General features: G+C 52.7%; 1 protein-coding gene across 1 annotated transcript in view; it reads left to right on the plus strand.

The window, feature by feature from the left end:
• SLC7A5 (solute carrier family 7 member 5) overlaps positions 1–13166 on the plus strand; it is a 30555-nt gene extending 17389 nt beyond the window's left edge. The window contains exons 3-10 of the mRNA XM_010223821.2: positions 5434–5539; positions 6079–6123; positions 7453–7576; positions 8603–8706; positions 9455–9551; positions 9869–10018; positions 11076–11253; positions 13045–13166. Coding sequence (XP_010222123.2) covers positions 5434–5539; positions 6079–6123; positions 7453–7576; positions 8603–8706; positions 9455–9551; positions 9869–10018; positions 11076–11253; positions 13045–13100 — 860 coding nt within the window. The 3' untranslated portion in view covers positions 13101–13166. The remainder of the gene's footprint in view (positions 1–5433; positions 5540–6078; positions 6124–7452; positions 7577–8602; positions 8707–9454; positions 9552–9868; positions 10019–11075; positions 11254–13044) is intronic.
• Positions 13167–19567: the final 6401 nt, after the last annotated feature.

Raw genomic sequence — 19567 nt, forward strand, 5'->3', positions numbered from 1 at the left:
AATAAGCAGCTAGAGGAGCAGCAGGAATGTGCTCCAAGCTTCCCGCTGACCTGCTCTCCCGCGGAGAGACCGCGTGTGTCCATAGGATAAAGTGGAGAACAAAGCTGCTTGTCAGGTCTGTGTTTAAGGAGGTTTTAAAGTGATTTTTCTGCCATCACATCGGGCTGGCGTGCTCATCGGAAAGTGAGGGTAGGTGGAGCAGAGTGATGCGAGGAAGCTGCTGCTCCGGTGGCTCTGCCGGGAGGGACCAGCTCCCTCGAGGACTGGTTCTGGGACACAACCTGGAACGTGGGAATCTGCCCAGGGCAGAGCTGGAGCCGTCTGGAATGAGTTCAGAGACCGAAGCCAAACCATGCGGGTGTTCTCCCAGCTAACCCATGAATAATTTGCACTGCAGATCCTCTTTGGCAGAGATGAGGCAAGGTCTAAGGATAGGAAACAGCCCTCGAGCTCTTGAGTCTGTCCTTGCAGGTTGGGGCCAAGGCTCTAGCACGAAAGACTGCAGGAAATGTGTGCCCTGCAGCTGCCCATAGTGTTTCTTGTTACATCCAGAAATGCCTCTCTAACACCTTTTACCTGCACTAAGCTTTGAAGGAAAGCTGCGTTCCCCTTACTCACCCTCTGATTAACGGTGTGGATGAAAAGTGGAAGGCTGTGCTGAAGGAGCGAGCAAACAAAGAAGCGGGAAAGCGGCCAGCATTCTGCACCTCTAAATCACATCGAGCATGCTGGAGATTAATCAGGCATCTTACGCTGGAGGGCTGATACAAAACAATTATGTTTTATGGGCTTGTGGCTCTCTAACCAGTGATTTCATCTCCAGCCAAAGGTGGATGCAATGCTGAGGCCAGGTGGGCATGGCAGGTTAGGACACTTTGTGGTTTGCATGTTCTGGTCTGGAGTGAGTCGGGGTTCGTTTCTGCTCAGACAGTTTTTTTCTTGCCCATTCTGCCCCAATAATTTTTTGGTAATTACACACTCAAGGATGGAGTTCAGCCTGCTGGGTCTTTTGGATTTTACAAGTGTGAAATTGCTCACCCAAAAGCAAATAAAATGCATTTAATAACAACCAAAAATTAAAATGGAGAAGCAGCCAGTGACCTGCACTTCTTGTCCTGTTCACTGTGACCATACTGTGTATGTACACCCTGGCCGGGTGCCTACGATGCCTTGAATGCTGACGTGTGCTCTGTTGTTCATGGAGGTTAGTGGCTGCATTAACTCTTCAGGGTGGAAACGTGCCCCGACCTCTGCAAAGCTGCTTCATCCAGGGAGATGTGGGTGTAACGCGCTGTTCGTGTTGATATCCCGAACTGAAATGACAAATCCTAGCCCCAGGGCAAGGTAGGCATCCTGCACCAGAGACTGAGTGCGTTTTGGAGGGCTCACGGGGACCCCGATCAGGAATTTGCCTGGGATCTGGGGCAGGTGACAAGAGGGGCTCCGCGTTGGCGTCCCGTTTAACCCGCGCGCGGCTCCCGCCTCGGCGGCTGCTCCCTGCTGCCCGCGGCTGCCCCGGCGCCTCCGCTCTGCCCGTTTGCAGGAGCAGCAGCAGCTCCTGCCAAGGCTGCGTCAGCGCTGCCGGAGCTCTGCGTGCGCAGGGCGCTCGTGCTTGCGTTGCCTTGCGTTGCGTCGCGTTGCCTTGTGTCGCGTTGCGCCGCGTACGGATTCTTCTCCACAGCTTCCACCCAAAATGGGACTAAAACTAGCGTGGTCTGAGAGCATCCCCGTGCCAGGAGGGTCTGTCTGCCCTCTCCAAAGGTTTGTGGTTCGGTTACAAGTCCAGCTGGCTGGCTCTACTCAGCCTCTATTCTTCCTCTCTGAAGACAGGGCCTTTTTCGCTCGTCGTTCGCAAGCAGAATTTCTATGGACGTGGATTGAACGTGGGCAGAGAAGCCAAGATAAATCAAACTTAGGGGAAGTAGCAGGCAACCCACTGGGTGGTTTGTTTAGGGTTAGCACCTTGCTGTTAATCTGCCCTAGTAAGAACAGACAGGGGCACGTAGGAAGTGGCCTCTGTTTCCTGTGCCAGGACCAAAGGGACTGTGTCCATCCCGGGTGCCCCCGCGTCCTGGGGGTCTTTTTTCACCCCTGGGCTCCTTGGAGGCTTTGAGCTCCGAGACGAAGGTAATAATGTGTTAGTGGGGTGTGAATCTGGCAGCCCAGGCCCTTGGCTTGAGCACAGCACAGATAATAGCTCGTGGTGAATGGTATTTCCAAAACTTTCCAGCACTGGCAAGAAAGAGGCATTTTTACATGAAGCGGGAGGAAAGAGCTGAAAGGCAGGGAAATGTCATAACTCGTCCACAGCCGCAGTGAGAACCAGGAGTGTAACGTGGAGCTCTGGCTCCCTGCTGGATGCTCTCTGCTGGGCCAGGGCTTCTGGTGGAGACTCTCAAACCCTCAACCCTTCTGCTGGGGAAGCAGTTTAAGAGCTGCTGTTGAAACAAGGCTGGGCACACGGAGGGGGCACCGGGATGATGCCAATGGAGAGGAGCCAACTATCCATGGGCACCAAGGGGATGTTTGCAGGGGAGCTGCGAGTTGCCATCCCAAGTCCTGGCTGCTCAGTGCTCCTCAGTGTCCATGATTCAGGCATTGAGCTCCCATTGCTTTTCTTGGGAAACGTCGTAACATCCAAGTGGATCTGCTCCTTTGGGAGAAGTCTGGGGGTTTCCATGTACACAACACGTTTCCCTGGCTCAGTTTGGTCCATGAGCAAAAGGCCCTGCGTGGCCTCCCTTGCTGAGTTGTCTGGATGGCTGCGTTCCCTCTCCTCACTGTTTAGGCAAGCTAAAACTGTGCAATTATGATTAACCACTTAGTGCAATAGAAGATTGCTGTGCTATTAAAACCGGAACGGACACGACTGGGGAGCAAACGAGCATTTCCAAAGAAAGGGCCTGAACATGCAGCACATGCCCTGAAATAGGTCCCTCCCGCAGAAAGGCCCCAGGTGACCCATGGCTCACTGGAGCAATTACCAGAGTCTTGGCAGCTGGCAAGATCAGCAAATAGGGTTTATGTCACAGCTTGTTACCTTAATTTGGTTAATTGTAGAGCAGAGTGCAGCTGAAGAGCCAGCTCAAACCAGGCTCCGGCTCCTCAGGGTGCCAGGCCTGGGCAGAGCCCCCGCTCCGGAGGGATGGAGAGGAGCCGGGGGCACCGGGCCAGGACGCAGAGAGGCTCCGGGGCAGCAGCAGGGGCTGCGCTTGGCTCTGCCACCCCCAAGTCTGCAGCCCTTCCTTTGATCCAGGGGCCGTCCCGAGGCTGGAAAGAAGCAGAGCGTCTGTGAGGAACAGGATTTCATAGCTCCCCGTTGGGGACAGCAAGCCCTAGTGAGTAAATAAAGTAAGTAACACACACGAGAGGAAGGACGTGTAGTGCAGTGTTCCCGACCTCCTGCCGTGGCCATTGATGGGCCCCTGGGTCAGGACAAGGCACACGGGGTGCTGCAGGTACTCTCAGCCCCGCGGCACCTCGGGCTCTTCTGCAGCACCTCCTCCGTGAGGGATTTCTGCAGCGACTGCTCGAGCCTCCGTTATCTCCGTGCGGGGCTCTTGGCAAGATCAGGACAACAGCCACAGCTCACCGCTCTGTCCTACCCGTGTCAGGAGGACGTCTGGCGTCCCCTCCATCGCTGAGCTTGGCTTTAGTGCCCCGAGATGTATCATACGGTGCCGGTGGTGTCTGTAAAGGCATTACTGGCAAGAAGAAATTATTCTCTCTGGTGATGCCACAGTGGACAGGGTGGGACAGAGCCGTGTGTGGTGCTGGTGGGACCCTGCTTGGGTCCCTTCCTGCACTCCAGCAATGCTCCCACGGAGAGCGTGGAGAAACTGCCCTCCTGCTCCTCCCGCGGGTGCTTCCCGTAGCTACTGACGGTCACTGAGAACAACAACTGTATCTTTTTTCTTGGAAGGACTTGTACTGGTAATTGTTTGGGGAAGGTAGAGAATAAACTAATGAAAGCTTAGGCTGGGGCTCAGCAGAACATGATAGCAGGCATCTCCTCCCTCAGCTCAGCGTTATTGTTCAGAGCTAAACCAGGGCACTAATGCCAAATTAAGATTATGTGACTGAGCATAAGGGCCAGGAATTGCAGATAAACTCACAGCGTTGTATCCGCTTCTTTGCCTTTCTTACCTTGCTTCATTCAAGGCCAGGCAGCTGAAGTCTCCTGCAGCCCTTCAACCAGTTTGCACAGCGACCCAGGGCCCCTTTGTGGCTTCACCTTCACGCTCCTGCACTTCTTCCATCCCTCGCATCCCAGGCTGGCTGCTCCTGTTCCCTCCCCTACAAGCCCTCTATCCCCAGCTTTTTCCCACCGATGGAAGCACGAATGCTGGGGGCGAAAAGCGCCGCGCGTCAGGATTTGTGCTGGGCTGGTTGTGGCGGGGGCTGAGATTTCCCAGGAGGAGATGGGCAGAGAGGTGGTTCAGAGGAAAAGCACCTTGTCCCGTTCGTATTCCTTTCCCTTCCCTGGATGCCCCCCTGGATGGGTGGTGTCGGGAGCTGAGGGGTTAAGCTGCAGGCGCTGCTGACTGCCATGTGATAAGGCTGCTAGATTAGTGAGGATCCAGCCCTAAGAGCAATCACATGGGCAGCAACGGGGCTCCTGGGACGCCGAGCGCTAACGTGCGCTCCCGAATCCCGCGCTCCCGAATCCGGCCTCGCTCCGCTTCCTTCCTCCCCGAGGGGAGCCCTGCGCCCACGGGGGAGCGTGGCTTCCCCATCCCCACGCTCCGCATCAAAAGGCAGGGAACAAAACAGTGGCGGGGCATTTGAAAGCAAAATAAATAAACCCTTGGCTGCTCTGGGGGAGTTCTTACCAAATGTTGAATTGAACCCTCTATTTATGGCTTTCTGTTTCAAAAGCAGATAAATAACAGGAACTTTTGATATTCAAGCCCCAAAGAAGCTAACTTCCCACAATCAAAGAGATTGCTGCAAACCCTTTGCTTTATCAGGTTGCTGGTGGAACTGGAGGAAATCCTGGGTTTTTATCAAATAACAGCAGCTTTCAGTTGAGAGGACAATGTGACAATATCTGTTTGCATAGCATCTCCAGCCAGAAGGACCCCAGAGGGTTTTCTTCCCAGGGAGGTGTCTGGGAGATAACCCCTGCGACGGCGATTGCACAGCCTGAGAAAACTCCCACACTCCGTAGGGGCCGGGTGCTTGTGACGGGTTTGCTGGAGCCCGGTTATTTGATGCGCTGCTCTGGATTAAGCACTATAAACCTGGAGCGGGCAGCTCCATAGGAAGAGGTGCACGTGCTCTAACGCAACCAGCAAGGCATCAGCACGGTAATGAAGCAGCCTCGAGGCAGAGCTGCTCTGAGGACTCCCTTTCCTTTCATAACCCTGCAAAGGCCCCTCAAGTTCACGGTTTGGCGGGTTCTAGAATTGTTCTCGGTTCTGTTCTCTGCAGGGGACGTGACAAACCTGACCCCTGCACGTTCCTTTGAAGGCACCAAAGTCGATGTGGGCAGCATCGTGTTAGCCTTGTACAGCGGTCTCTTTGCCTACGGAGGATGGTAAGACGCAGCCCTCTCTCCTACTCCAGTGCCAACCATTGCAGGTCACTCCTGTCTAGACTGTGTGTGCTGGCAGGAGGGCCCTGCTCCAAGTCGGGCTCTTTCTCATTGCAATGACAATGATGCTGCTGCTTTGGTTTTGCCTAGTAGGGTTAATAGTCATATTTCATGCCCTATTTCCAGCCAGAACATGGAAACAGAAGGAACTGCTGGCAATCGTAGAATTTAGGAATCCCAAGGAGCAGGTAATGGGGCGTCTTGGTGCATGTCCAAGGTAGTGTTAAGAGAAAGCACCAGGACAGATTCGTTGGGCATGGCAGAGTAGAGAGGCTACCCTGGCTAACTGCTCCATGCAGAGGAAGGTCCTTCACAAGCTCTGGGCCATCTTTTTGGGCAGGATCCCAGTCTGTTTCTACACTGGTTCATCCAGACACAGTTGTCTCAACTGTCTGTCACTTCTGTTTGAAGTTCAAAGCAATTTGCTGACGGAGTCGTTTAGACTTTCAACCAGAATTAATTACTGTCTTTTTAAATTGCAGGAATTACTTGAATTTTGTCACAGAAGAGATGATAAATCCCTACAGGTATGTATGTGTTCTGTGATGACCTCCCCAGGAGGAAAGGTGCTGGTTCTGGAAACATCCCTTCCTTGTGGCTGCCTTCTGTGTTTAATAGATGTTTTTAATGAGCTCAGAAGCCAAGGTCTCCTAGCAAAAGGGAAGAAGGGGCTATCTCTAGTTATCACTACCAAAAGCTTGACAGAAAATGGCATTGTTCTCCTTAAAACAGGGGGTGGGAATGACAATAACATTTATAAGAAGAGGACTGCTATTTACATGGCTTTTCTGCACTGTTAATGTTGTCAGTGATAGTGGAAAGTCCAATTTCCTTGGCCTGGCACCTAAGTTATAGACAAGGAAGAGGCATTTATGGGTTTATTAGAGTAAACTCATAGAAGTATTTGAGCATATGCCTATTGTCTGTGTGCTTTTCTGTCCCATCAAGCAATAGGCCACTGTCCCCACTCCCCGTGCATCGCAGGGACCTGTTAGATGGCCCCATCCAAGCAGGACGTCGCTGACAACTTGTTTTTGCTCGTGGGGAAGGTGTGACCTTCTCTCAATACGTCCTCCAGGGTCGGTTGTGCAAGAGCCTGTTCCTGGCTGACCCCAGCAGTGATTAGTGCCTGCTGGGAAACATGAGACTCCAAACACCCTTTCCTTGATGAACAGAGTTGGGAAAGTTTTGCAGTTTGCAATTACTTTCTTGCCTTCTGAATGCAGACATAGTACTCGACACTCACCTCCTGTGGCTTTGAGCTCCACAGACCAATTATGTGGCATCAAGCAGGGCCTCCTCCTCTAATTACTGCTCATGAATTTAGCTGGGCTATTGGGAAGGGCAAATTTGTAACCACACAGCTTCATCTTTGCAGACCCCTTAGGCTGTGTCTGAGTGAGCTTTCACTGGGCTTCAGCAGTGCAGCCAGCTGCAGAGTGAGAGCTTAAAAAGGGCCTGCTAAACCCCTGACCTTTCCAGCTCCCACCAGAAGGCACCAACACAAGTGCTTCTGCTCTGTCCAGAAGAGCATGCCTGTGCTGGCGCTGTCAGCTAGTGAGATTGCTTTTGGTGGCTTTTGCAGGGAACTTGTTGTGCTGCTTGCCCAGACAGCCCACATCCTGGGCACTCCAGGCCGCTCCTGGGCGAGCGGTTTTCCCTCTCCTGCAGGAGCAGAGCCCGGCTGGGAAGCGGGATTCGCTGAGGAGCCAACGAGAAGCAGAGCGGCTTGTGCCAGATTTAAATGGATCCACAAGGGCTGCAGCAGCAGCAACCGCCTTCCATAACATTCCCTGGCATTGACAACTCTCTTCTCTGAACTCCAGCGCTCATGACAATTTATATTTTCTTCCTAGAAACCTGCCTCTGGCTATCATCATCTCACTACCTGTAGTCACTTTGGTTTATGTGTTGACAAACTTGGCTTACTTCACAACCCTGTCCACGGAGCAGATGCTGACGTCCGAGGCCGTGGCTGTGGTAAGATAGGTGCCTTTCTGACGTGACTCATCTGTTTTCCAGGGCTGGTTAAATTAGACTTACAATCTCTACATACATCTCCTAGTTTGTTCCATGCTGACCGTGGCTGCTTATGAAACAGCTCGTGTGTGACGGGAGATAAAGAGCAACTGTGACGAGAGCGGGGAAGGACAGCGTGATACCGCGTGGGGTTTATCGCGGAGAAGAGCACGACAGGGCGGCTGCTCTTAATTCATAAATACCCATAGGTGCTGCTGGCCACATGACTTATCATCAGTTACCCGAGTCGGGTATTTACAGGAGAAGGTCATTCACTCAGTACTGAACTAGGCTGTTTTCCCTCTGAGTCTTCCTTGTTCTAATTAAGAGAGAAAATAGTATTTCTATTGATTAAAATGCCATTGCAGTGAGAAGTCCTGATCCCTTCAGAAGGGAGCAGCGTCGCATGGTCTTGCAAACCAAGTGTGACCAGGGTTGTTCAGTGCTTTAGGGGACTCTCCCAGGCCGCTCCAGAGTGGTCTGGGCCATTCGGGTGACATTATGAATCCAAAGGAGAAAGTCTTGAGCCCCTGCTCGAAGTATGCAAGGTCACGTGCCTGGTCTGTTGAAATCAGCCTAATTATTTCAGCATGAAGCTGTGGTGAAGCAGATCAGGGTCAATTTGCAATGTAAGGCTGCAATTTGTAAAATGCTGGGATGCAGCCTGTGAAGCAGGCTCCCTGCATGCAGTTGGCAGTAGCCAAAAGTCTCAGTCTTCCTGCAGTTTCAGTTTAGTCTGGAACTTCTGGAATAGCTGGTCTAGCGGATGTTGTGCCCGGACTCTGAGGGAAAGGCCTTGCTGCAATTCCACAAAACGCTCTTCCATGAAGGTGATGGAGCAAGTGGCAATTTGGAAAACCTTCCAAAAGACTGAGGTACTAAACCATGTTGGTGTTTCCAGTGTGAAATCTGTGTGAAATCAGGCACCTGTGAGTTCTCCTGGGTGCTTTTAGGTGTGAAATATCTTTCTTGTTGCCCCTCATTTAGGACTTTGGGAACTACCACCTCGGTGTCATGGCCTGGATCATACCTGTCTTTGTTGGCTTATCGTGCTTCGGATCTGTCAATGGATCTCTCTTCACCTCTTCCCGGTAGGTTTCTAGCTCAGCTTTGTGGGGCTTGTTTACAAGCAGAACTTAATGCCTCTTTGCTAGAAGTGCCCTCCAAAGACTGTCTGGGGATAGGCACAGAGTCTAAAAGGTCTGGAGACCATGTGGGGAATGAGAATAATTTAAGGCTTTAAAACCATATCCAATTTAAAGGAGTCTCTTGCAGTGGTCTTAGTCTTCTGTTCCTCAGGCAAAGTCCTGTTGAAGTTATTAGGATGTAACCAAACACAGGCTTGGAGCTCAGTGGCGTTGCCTGAGAAAGTGGCCGTAATGAAAACCAGCAGCTTATGAAACTCCAGGGCTGAGGATTCCTCAGTAAGGGGAGAGGGATGGGTCAGGGCTGGCATGCAGGAGGTTTCAGCTCTGATACCCATTTCCCGGGTTATCTTAGTAAATTTGCTTAATTGTCCTCCCTGGAAAGGAGGATATAAACATTTCCGCATTTCTGCTTGTCTCCTGCCTCCCCTCTAACACAGTTTCCCCTGTGCGTTTGTGCAGAACCCACGGCTGGGGTCTGAACCTGGTGGCCGCACTCTCAAAACAGTGACTAGCAGTTGGCATTGTGTGGCCACCCGGCTAAACGTGTAAAACCTGCACAGCCCTGGGCATTCCCATCCCAGCAGTGTCCAGGCTCATCGGGGCTGTCCCCTCTTGTTTTACACTGAAGACAACCCTGATCTCGGGCTGGGGGTTGGCGCAGGAGGTAACGGCTCCATCTCCCTCATCTCAGGCTCTTCTTTGTGGGATCCCGGGAAGGGCACCTCCCTTCCATCCTCTCCATGATCCACCCCAGGCTGCTCACTCCAGTGCCATCCCTCATCTTCACGGTAAGCACCCGGGGCCGTGACGCTGAGCACTGAGGACAGGGTGGGCATAGGATACCCCAGAGCACATGGAGAAGGAGCCTCCGTTTGTGTCTGCAGCCCTGGGGAAGGATAGACACTTTTCATCATATCCTTATATTCCACGTTCCATTTTGAAATCACTCCAGGCCGCAACTGAAAATAGGTTAAATAGGTAAAAAATAATCAACTTGTTTCCATTCTTGGCAGATAGTTCATCCCAAAGACCTGTATTTGCTGTAGTAATATACGTGGTTTTGCCTGCTGCTCCCTTTGGTAACGGTGTCTCTTTCTGGCTGCAGTGTGTCATGACGCTGCTCTACGCCTTCTCCAACAACATTTTCTCAGTCATCAACTTCTTCAGCTTCTTCAACTGGCTGTGTGTGGCTCTGGCCATCATTGGCATGATGTGGCTGCGCTACAAGAAGCCAGAGCTGGAAAGGCCCATCAAGGTGAGCAGAGCGTGTGGTTATTGCGCCGAGAGTCCTGCCCGTGCGAGCCCTTTTAGTTGGTGATCAGAGGATGGCTCTGAAAACGGTAGCTCTGAGCTGTAAGGAGAGATCAGAGGCTTCCGACTGCGGGGACAAGACATTGATCCCTGTCTGGGGATGCATCTCCTCGGCACCGTGGGAGGAGCAGGGAGTGTGGCTGCGTTTACTGATGGGAGAGGGCTCGGATTGCAGGATGGAGCAGGCAGGCAGGGGAAAAGTGGGCACATGAAGCACGCAGCTCCCTGGTGGGCAGGTGTCCCTGCTGCACAGGCATCTGCTGAGTGCAAATTGTCACCAATGAGGACGTGCCATGGCCACAGGACACTCGAGTGAAGGAAGGGTGTCAGCGATGAGAGGTGTCCTGGGAGGGTCTCCCCGCGGGAAGCTCTTGGAGGCTAACACATTCCCCAGGGCAATTCTTGGAGTCTGTGAACAATTCACAGAGTCTCGGTGAAGCCCTGTCCATCATCATGGAATTCACTTTTCTTTTTTTCCCCCCTTTTTCCCCAGTAAAGCAGGCAAATCCAAGCCTGACAGCTCCGCAGAGCTGTGATTTTTGTTCTGTTTGTCCTTGGCAGTTCCGTGCCTGGGAGGAGGCCAGGACTGCGGCGAGCGTGTCCGCCTGCTCCCTCATCCCCGAGCACACTCACACCTCTGCCCCACAAGCACACAGAAACGCGCTCAGATGTGCCCCAGCACCTTCCCAAAGTAACCCTTTAGGGGGGTTTCCTGCATGTTTTTTAGAAGAAAGCCAGGGTGCTCTCAGTCGATGCCGAGACAGCGGCGTAGCTGTCTCAGGGATGTTGCTATGGCTTGTGCCGAGGCTGCTCCTGAAGAGCAGCGGTTAAATTGGTGACCTTCCAACAGCAATTCCAGCCCCTGCTGCCTTTGTTCAGAGCAGGTGGGAATATCGTCCACGTGGGGTCCCTCGTGGATCCTGAACTGCTCCCCTCCTGGGGAGTCACCTTGGCCCTCGTTTCCCATCCCTGATACAACTGCTCTGTGGCTCCTCTTTCAGGTCAACATCTGCTTGCCCATTTTCTTCATCCTGGCCTGCTTGTTTCTCATCGCCGTTTCCTTCTGGATGACGCCAAAGGAATGTGCGATCGGCTTTGCAATCATCTTCAGTGGGATCCCCGTTTACTTCTTTGGAGTCTGGTGGCAAAACAAGCCCAAGTGGATTCTCCAAGGCATCTGTAAGTATTGCTGGTGAAGGGCAAGGCTGCAGCCTTGGCTCTTCCTCCAGAACAGCCGCGTTTCCTGAGCTCGCTGCAGCTCTGCCCCTCACTGCTCTAGGGGAGGCTTCTAGCATAGAAGCATAGAACGCCTAAGGTTGGAAGGGACCTCTCGAGGTCATCTAGTCCAACCCCCCTGCACACGCAGGGTCACCTAGAGCACGTGGCACAGGACTGTGTCCAAATGGGTTTTGAAGATCTCCAGAGAAGGAGACTCCACAACCTCTCTGGGCAGCCTGTTCCAGTAACTTGTCTAATATGATGGAATATGACTGAGCTTTGCACCCAACCTTCAGTCTGGACAGCCTTTTTTTTAAATGGTGCTCCAAGGGTTGGCTCATTAGGGCACATGGCTTAATTTGGTTTAATCATGTAGAAGAAAATAAGTTCCATCCAGAAGGTTGGAACCTGTCCTGGGCACTAAGGCCTGCCACCGTTTTATTATCTTGGCTCTGATCTCTTTTCTTTTTAATAGTGACAATTTTTAACCTGATGATCACTGTACCTGCCCAGCACCCAAAATGCGCCCTGACTTCCGATAATTAACACAGCTTGGGCTAACTACCAGGGCTTTTTTTTTTCCTTTTGGCAAACAGGATATTGTGCAGTGGAGCATAGTTCCCTGGGCACATTGCTGCCTTTCTTCTGCCTCCCGTAAGAGCACAGGGTTGGATCTTTGTTAGCAGAGAATACCTTTCCAGTGGGTAGGAAGGGAAATGAACAGCGTAAGTCTGAGCACAGTTTGCCTACATTTGACTGCTGTAAATTCAGAATTAGTCCCAGTCCATCACTTAGCCAGTGATAACATTTCTGATCCGGCCAAAGCTCTCGTTGGCATCAAAATGTGGCAGTGCAGCAAAGAGAAGAGAAAACCCCCTGGATGTTTTCCCTTAGGAGGCTTATTTTAAGGTATCTGGTATAAGGTTTTCCCATAGCTGCCATTAGAGCACGGTGAGTTTGGAAGGGCTGGTCGGGCTCTTCTTGGCACCATCTAATCTCCCGGTCTGAACGAGTGAATCGAGAAAGTCTATGTTGTCTAAGTAACTAAACTCGACCATCTGTCTCCCAACTCTTGTACGACAGGCTGACCTAGAAAAGCAGACAAGTAGAAACGCCCAGCCTTAGCTGGGTGCTTTTTATGAAGAAGAAAAAGCCTTTTAACAGCACTCAGCACTTATTAATGTATTTTTTTCCTCTCTTGCAAACACTCTCTCACTTTTTTATTCTGTGTATTAGGCTCAGTTCCTGGAAATGCCATTTTTTTTGCAGGGCCACGGTGGCAAATTAACATATTAATTGTGTCCTACCGCCAAGGACTTTTAAGGGGAATATGGAAACAATTCTGGGAACACAGAACAAGAATGCTGCAAATGCATGTGATCTTTAAACCCATGCATACATTCATATGTTGCGGATAATCTGATCACATCGCTAATGGTTTGACTTTGCTTGTGTGTATTTAGAATCACACTATCAGCTTTATCTGGCTGCCTTGTGATCTCCAAACACAGAGCGGAGTGGCAGAAAGCACAAGAGTGTTTGGATACCGCCCGCCAGAGCTAATGGGTGGAAAAATAAAGATATTCTGGTTCATCACCCCTGGAGCCCCCCGCTGCAGCTGGGCTGCTCCCTGTGCTCCTCCTGTGTCCTGTGTCACCCATCTGTCACCACAAGGCTCCGAGGAGGCCGCGTGCCCGGTGGCCCCGTGTTGCGATGCTCCCTCTGACCGCTGCTTTGCTCCCTCCCTTGCAGTCTCGGCGACTGTCCTGTGCCAGAAGCTGATGGAAGTGGTGCCGCAGGAATCCTAGGCGGGAACGCGGAGACAGGCAGCTCGAGGAAACGCACAATGTTATTTGGAGACGCCGCAAGGAGAAGACGCTTCGGATCCCCCGCAAACGCCCCCCGTGAGAGCGGCTCCGCTCCGGGCACCGCGCGGCCTCGTCCCCACCAGGAAAAAGCCCCACCAGGAAAAGCCCTCGGCACAGCGCGGGCCGGGACGAGGAATTCCTGCTGGCAGCTTCCCGTGGGGGAGTCCCGCCGCCCGGGGGTGCAATGCCAAGGGACTCCCGAGGTGCCACCTCGGCTTTCCCGCTTTGCTTTGCCGAGCTCAAGCTAGCGGCGTTAGCCCAGCTAGCCCGGGGTGGCTTGCGGGCACGGTGTTGGTGTCACCAGCCGCGGCGAGGGTGCAGCAGGGTCCCGCACGGACCCCTCTGCCCCCCGGGCCCAGCACAGAACTGGTGCTGCAGGGCAGGACGGGGCCACCTCTGACTTCCAGTCTGTCCCCAAAAGGAGCACGCGGGGTCCCCCGTCGCTGCCTGGCATTTAGCCCCTGGGTCCAAGCACCTCCCTGTCACTGAGCTGCATCGGAGCCGCTTCTCCTGGGTCCCTCTTTAGCTCGCAGCCCTGGCAAGGAGCCCCGGGAGCAGGCACAGGAACTCCCCAATAACCCTGGGGAACTGGAAGCAGCGGAGGGCCAGCAGCCTGGATTGCCCATTCCAAGCTTTCCTGCAGACTGGCTGCCAGCTGGCGTGGGATGGGCCCCGCGGTGCTCTCCAGATGCCCCCTGTGTGATTGAGGATTGTCCCTACATCAATCACGAAGGGTGGCCGGGTCATCCTTGCTCATCCCGCGCCCCCTGCCACCTCGTTCCGCTGCGTTCCCTCTCGCAGGGGCCAGGGGAGCAGCCGGCCCTGGGGGTGGCCGGAGCCCCGCTCGGGGCGCCCCGGTCTGTCCTCGTCCGTGCGGAGCTGCAGCCCCAGGTCCTGCTTGGATAACGCGTGTCCCGGATCGTGCCGCCCTCCGGAGTGGTCGCGGTGCTGTCCCCTGGGCCCAGCCCCATCCCTGTGCTCGTAAGTGGAGCAGCTTCACCCCTCCTGTTCCCAGGCGGTCAGAGCCATCCTCTTAGGAATGTGCTGCTTTATTTGGGCTAAAGTATCCCCTTTTTAGGCCAAAGGGCAGTTCCTTAACACTCCACGGCTCTGCACGTGAGCTGTGTCGTTAGTTGGAAATCAAATTGGAATCATGGTCGTTAATTGGAAATCAAAAGCATCTTTTCCCTGCAAGGGAGGTGCACTAGTCTGTTACAAATCCGTGTGCTCGTGCTTTAGAAAATGGGTTGCTGAACTTTTTCCTTTTCTCTTAAGTATTTTTGTAAACTATGTGGTTTGGAAGCCAGGATCCTCCATGCGTTAATGCTTTGTACTGGATTCTCCTCTTAGCACAGAGCCTTTTTGGAGGAAGAGGCATTAACAAGGATACTAGCTCGTACTTTGTCCTTTGGGGAGGCATTTTAACAAAATGCCTTTGAGTTAATAGCGGGTGGCAGCTTCGTGTGACAATGACCATGGTTGCATCAACAACTTACTATGAGCAGCTCCTTGATGCTACAGCAGCCACACGTCTTTGCTTTGAGGCAGTGCAGGAGGAAGGGGTGACACCGTCGTTAGCTGACAGCTTTGCTGTGGGTCACACGGAGCCCAGGGGACCTGCAGAGACCTGCAATTTCGGGTATCTCTGCAGTGCACAAACACCCAAAGCTGTGGCCAGCGTGTGGCTGCTCAGGGACCTGCGTGCAGTGACTTGCAGCATCTCACATCCAGTGCCTGTGGAGAGGCATTCGCATAGATAAGGTCAAAAACAGCAAAACCTGAGCTAGATTTTCCCTTCGTAGGGGGAATCCTCTTCAGCTGGCAGCCGGGTTGTTTCGGCAGGGACGACGGGCACTTGCTGCCTCCGCTGCTCTCGTTCCTTGGACAGACAACCTCAGTCTGTCGCCCTCCTCTCCGCTGTAGTTCCCTGGCTGTGATAATCCCAGGCCTGGCTTGTCGGCAGGGGGGAGCTCGGGGGCTCCCAGTGCTGATAGAATTAGCTGGGAGGCAAAGGGAAGGGATTTGCTCTTTCAGCCTCCTCAATCTCACGCTCGGTCCAGCCCGGGGAGAGCTCAGAAATGGGTTCAAGTCTCCCCCAGGCGTGGGGGTGCTTGGTGGGGACACATCTTTGAGTCTCATCACTGATGAAGAACATCACCAAATGATACCCTCTTGATGAACCTTTCACAGGGCTTTCAAGGAGGAGACATCACACTGAGAATTATTTTTTTATATATTGATCTTAATTAAATCCTTAACCTGCTTGCTTGCTTATTAAGAACTTTCCTTCATTATTTCCCACTTGCTGCTAAAGATATTTTTGTATTAACCTGCTGGCTCTGGCATTTACGTCAGTGTTTCATGGTGATATCACCGTCATTTCCGTGACAACAGCCTTATAGGAAAAACTGAACCCATAACCAGCACAGAACCACGTAAATGTGGAACTGGGTTGAAGCCGTGTCTCAAATCTCCGTTCACCCTAGGACAAAGTTCACCTTTCAGAAACCCGGTTTCTTTTATCCCATACATGGACCCCCTAGTTCTCCCCCTCTTCCTCCACCCTTTTTTTTTCCTGGATTTTAGAGAGATTGTGAGGAAAGGGGTAAAACTGGTGGAATTTCATTTCAAAAAGAAAACACAACTCCACCACTCAGGCGGTTTCTGCAATGGCTGGAATTGGTGCTAGTGATGCTGCTAACAGCATTGGAGCGAGGCCAGAAGGGCACCAGGCAGCAGGGCTCATCGGGAGAAGCTCTGTTTTGGAATGGAAAAAGAGAGAGCTCATCCCAATTCAACACCTCTTTGCTGCTTTTTCTCCCCAAAAGTGGTATGAGATGCGTCACTGGGGGAGAGGCAGCAGCAGAGCCCAAACGGGGGATTCCTCGTGGTCCCCAGAAGGGGACGTGGCGTTTTTAATGTTGCTTTTTGGTTGCAGGGCTCTGCTTTGGAGCCCGTAATCACCCTGCCATAAGCACCTGCTCTGGAGGGCAGGTAAAATACGGAGAATGTCTCTTCTTTCCAGTCCTCCTGGCTGGGGTTTTATGTTTCTGACTCCCTGCAGTATTTGCTGTGTTTTCAGGCCCAGATCCCGTGTCCTGGTAAACGCACTTGTTTTCCATGGCACCCTCCATGGATGTTAAGCTCAAAGGGACTCTGCGCTGCTGAACAAACTTTCCAGGTCCTCCCCCCGGGTTGAAACCCTCAGAATCGGCTCCGTGGTCGTTCCCGGCCGAGCAGGAGCCCAAACCCGGCTCCGGGTGCCGGGATGCGGGACACGAGGGGAACGCTGTTCCCGCCGGAGCCCCGGTCCCGCGGGATGCAGAGATGCTCCAGGCGCCCCGCGGTTCGGTGGCTTCTCACGGGGTTCCTCACGTGAGAAAGGGCGTCGCTGCCTCCCGCTGTTGAAGTGCTAAGGAGAAAAAAGTATATATTTTTAAATATTGAATTAATTTTTAAATGGCTTAGGAGAGACTTCATATCCACACCTGAATTGTTGCTGTCGTTCATCTCGGCACGGGGGACACGGGCTCGCCCGGGTGTCCTGCGCCGAGATCAGCGTCGCGCGCCGGGACGGTCCCTGCTCAGAGGCCACGGTGACGGCCGCGTCCCCCCAGAACCTCCCTGCCTGGTGCCGACCTCGTGCTGGCCCTGCGGAACAAACCCCGGTGCAGTCACATGCAGTGAAAAATCTCCTTTTCAGAGGTATCTTTCTTCTAAACTTACAACTTCTGTTGGTTTGGGGCTTTTGGGGTTTTTTTTGTTTGTTTTTTTAACACCAGAGAAAAATATCTTAACATACAGAGGAAAATCTAGATCTGATTTACAATTTTGTTATATTTGGTTGCTTTAAAAGTATTTTACTAATTTAAATGTTGCTGTAGATGACATTCTATTTATTTTAAGGGGTAAATATCTTTTAGTCTTAATACTTCTCCAGTCCGCGCTGTCTGTTTCCCGTGTTTGTGTTCCTGTCGACACAGCTATTCCACAGCGGACCTAGTGCCGGTCAGCCCGTAGTAACTTAATCAAATTGCCTTGTAAAACAAGATGTCTACTGCAATGTATTTTTTTTCTGGTATTTCTTGATACTTTTATGTCTGTGGTTAACAAATCTGTTCAATGTTTGGGTTGTTTTATGTTTGGGGGTTTATTTGTTTTTGTTTTTTTAAACAAAGAAAGCTGAATTACACCTGTCTCGTTGCTGGTTTTTGCCTCAAAACGCTTCGTTTTGCGAAAAGCGGCCTCGTGTTCCTGCCTGCAGCAGCGCCCTCGGCACCGCCGCGTTACCCTTGCAGGTTTTGCACGTGTTGATACTAGAAATCCAAGGCAATGCAAACGCAGGGAGCAAATTCAACGTGAAACCTCCATAAGACAAGTGAAGAATCGTATTCCTACGTGACCTGCTAAAGGCAGAAGGAGCGGGATGCCGAAACCTGCAGGAAAGGGGGTCCTCGTCCTGCAGACACGGCTTAGCAGAGACCCGGGGTTAGGAGGAGGTAGCAGGTACGTGCACCCGTATTCACCAGGGAAGTTCCCATTCCAGAGCCCTTCTCGAGGGTCGGGGCTCTCCACACTGTCCTGGGGTTAGGAAGAAGGGACTAATCTCGTTGGGAAGATCAGGGAGAGAGAAAAACTGCAGAAATTGGCTGAGTGCTGGAGCGAGGTCTGCAGAGCTTCCCCCGGGGTCTCGGAGGAGGCCGCCTGGAAAAGGCTGCTGAAGATGCTGCACCCTTCAGGCTCATCAAGTTTAAAGGCGACAGCAACGAGGGCCTTCCTGGCAGCCCCCTCAAACCGCACGTGCCAAGGTCAGCGGTGGGAATTATTAAGCCAAGGAGCAAGAAGCAAACAGAGAAAGGGCCGTGCCCGGCACTGCGAGCGAGCGGGACGGAGCGGGCCGGGCCGGGACGCGCTGGCCCGGTGCGCAGCCGGGTGGGAAGGGCTCTATTGGCCCAAGGCGGCGCTGGTCACGCGCTCGGTGTCACAAGATGCAGCGATGGGGTCAGAGCGGCGGTAGGTCCTGGCGCAGCCTCTGCCTCGAGCAGCCGCAGCGTCCGCGCTCCCGAGGACATCGTCCCGTTTCCAGAGCGCTCTCCAGCAAAGCTCCCGAGCAGCTGCTGCTGGAGCCGGGGACCTTCCACGTCTGCTCCCTCTTGGCTCCTTGGCCAACAGCCCCGGGGTGCCTGGAGGATAAATGCCGGCTGGGAGCAAACCCCCAAATCGGACATTTATTTTCCTGCCCAAACCCCCCAATTGGACGTTTTTCCTCTCCCCAGATGAGAGGCACCCGCGTGTTTGCGTGGCGCAGAGGCCCCCACCAAGGAAGGTGAGTCCTTGAAGCGGCGGGTGGAAACCCTTCCGCAAACTGGAGGGAGGCCCAGCAATAAAGCAATAAAGCACTTGAGTATTTGAGCATGTGGGAGAAAGATGAAAGGCTCTAAATGTGTTTGGGTTGGTAATCAGCCACCGAGGGTGGGGTGCGACGCCCGGGTGCAAACGTTAATGAAATAAAGGAGCTGATGAGGAATCCTGGATAGCTGTAATAAAAGGATCCTCCAGGGCAAATAAATTAACACAAAGATAATGAGATACAGGTAGGAAGAAATTTAATAAAAGGAGGATAGACATGGACAAACCTCCTTGCAGCACGATACGCTGGGCAACAGAATGGTCCCCTGAAAACTGAAGCAATGGAAGCTCTGCTCCTAGGGCTTTTCCAAACGGAGTCGCTGCTGTAAGAGGGACTGGAAATAGAGGTCTCCCCACGGAAAGAACCCGCTCCAGCAGCCCGTGCAGCACGTGCCCGTCTGGCCTGACCCTACCAGACACCTAGATAAGGTGCCACCGAGCAGTGACATTGCAGCTATAGGAAAACGGGTTTTCCAGAAGTATCCGGCAGCTCCAGTCCAGCATTGACCAAGCCTTGCCACATAACACAGGTTGGGTTTTTCTTTTTTAACAAGTTTTTTTCCTGCCAGTGCTGGTGCACAGATTTTGGGCACACTTCTCTGGGCATATCGGAGCCATGTGCATAGTCCTTGCTAAAACCCATGCTAAATCCCTGTGTTAAAACATAGGAAAGACGGGCGGGTTGACAACAAGAGAGCAGAACTCGGTGCACATTTGAATTACTACTCGGGATTATAAAAAAGGGGAAGTAAGAAAAGACAATTCCTCTTGGCCTCGGTTTCTTTCCTGATTTAGCTGATTTGCCCCACAAAATTTAGCTGATTTGTCCTTCCAGGGCCACGTGAGGAGCGTTGCCAGCACCCGGCGCCAAGGGCCAAGCCGGAGTCAGGCCCTGCTGGAGCGGGAGCCGTTCCTGCTGCCGGAGCAGCTTGCAGAGCTGTGTCTGGGGGAGCTTTTCCCGGGATTTGGGTGAAAAGGGGAAAGTCAAAGGTCTCGGT

Source organism: Tinamus guttatus, unplaced genomic scaffold, assembly GCF_059628265.1.
Source record: "Tinamus guttatus ecotype Peru unplaced genomic scaffold, ASM5962826v1 Tinamus_guttatus_pri_ptg000244l, whole genome shotgun sequence".
NCBI lineage: Eukaryota > Metazoa > Chordata > Aves > Tinamiformes > Tinamidae > Tinamus > Tinamus guttatus.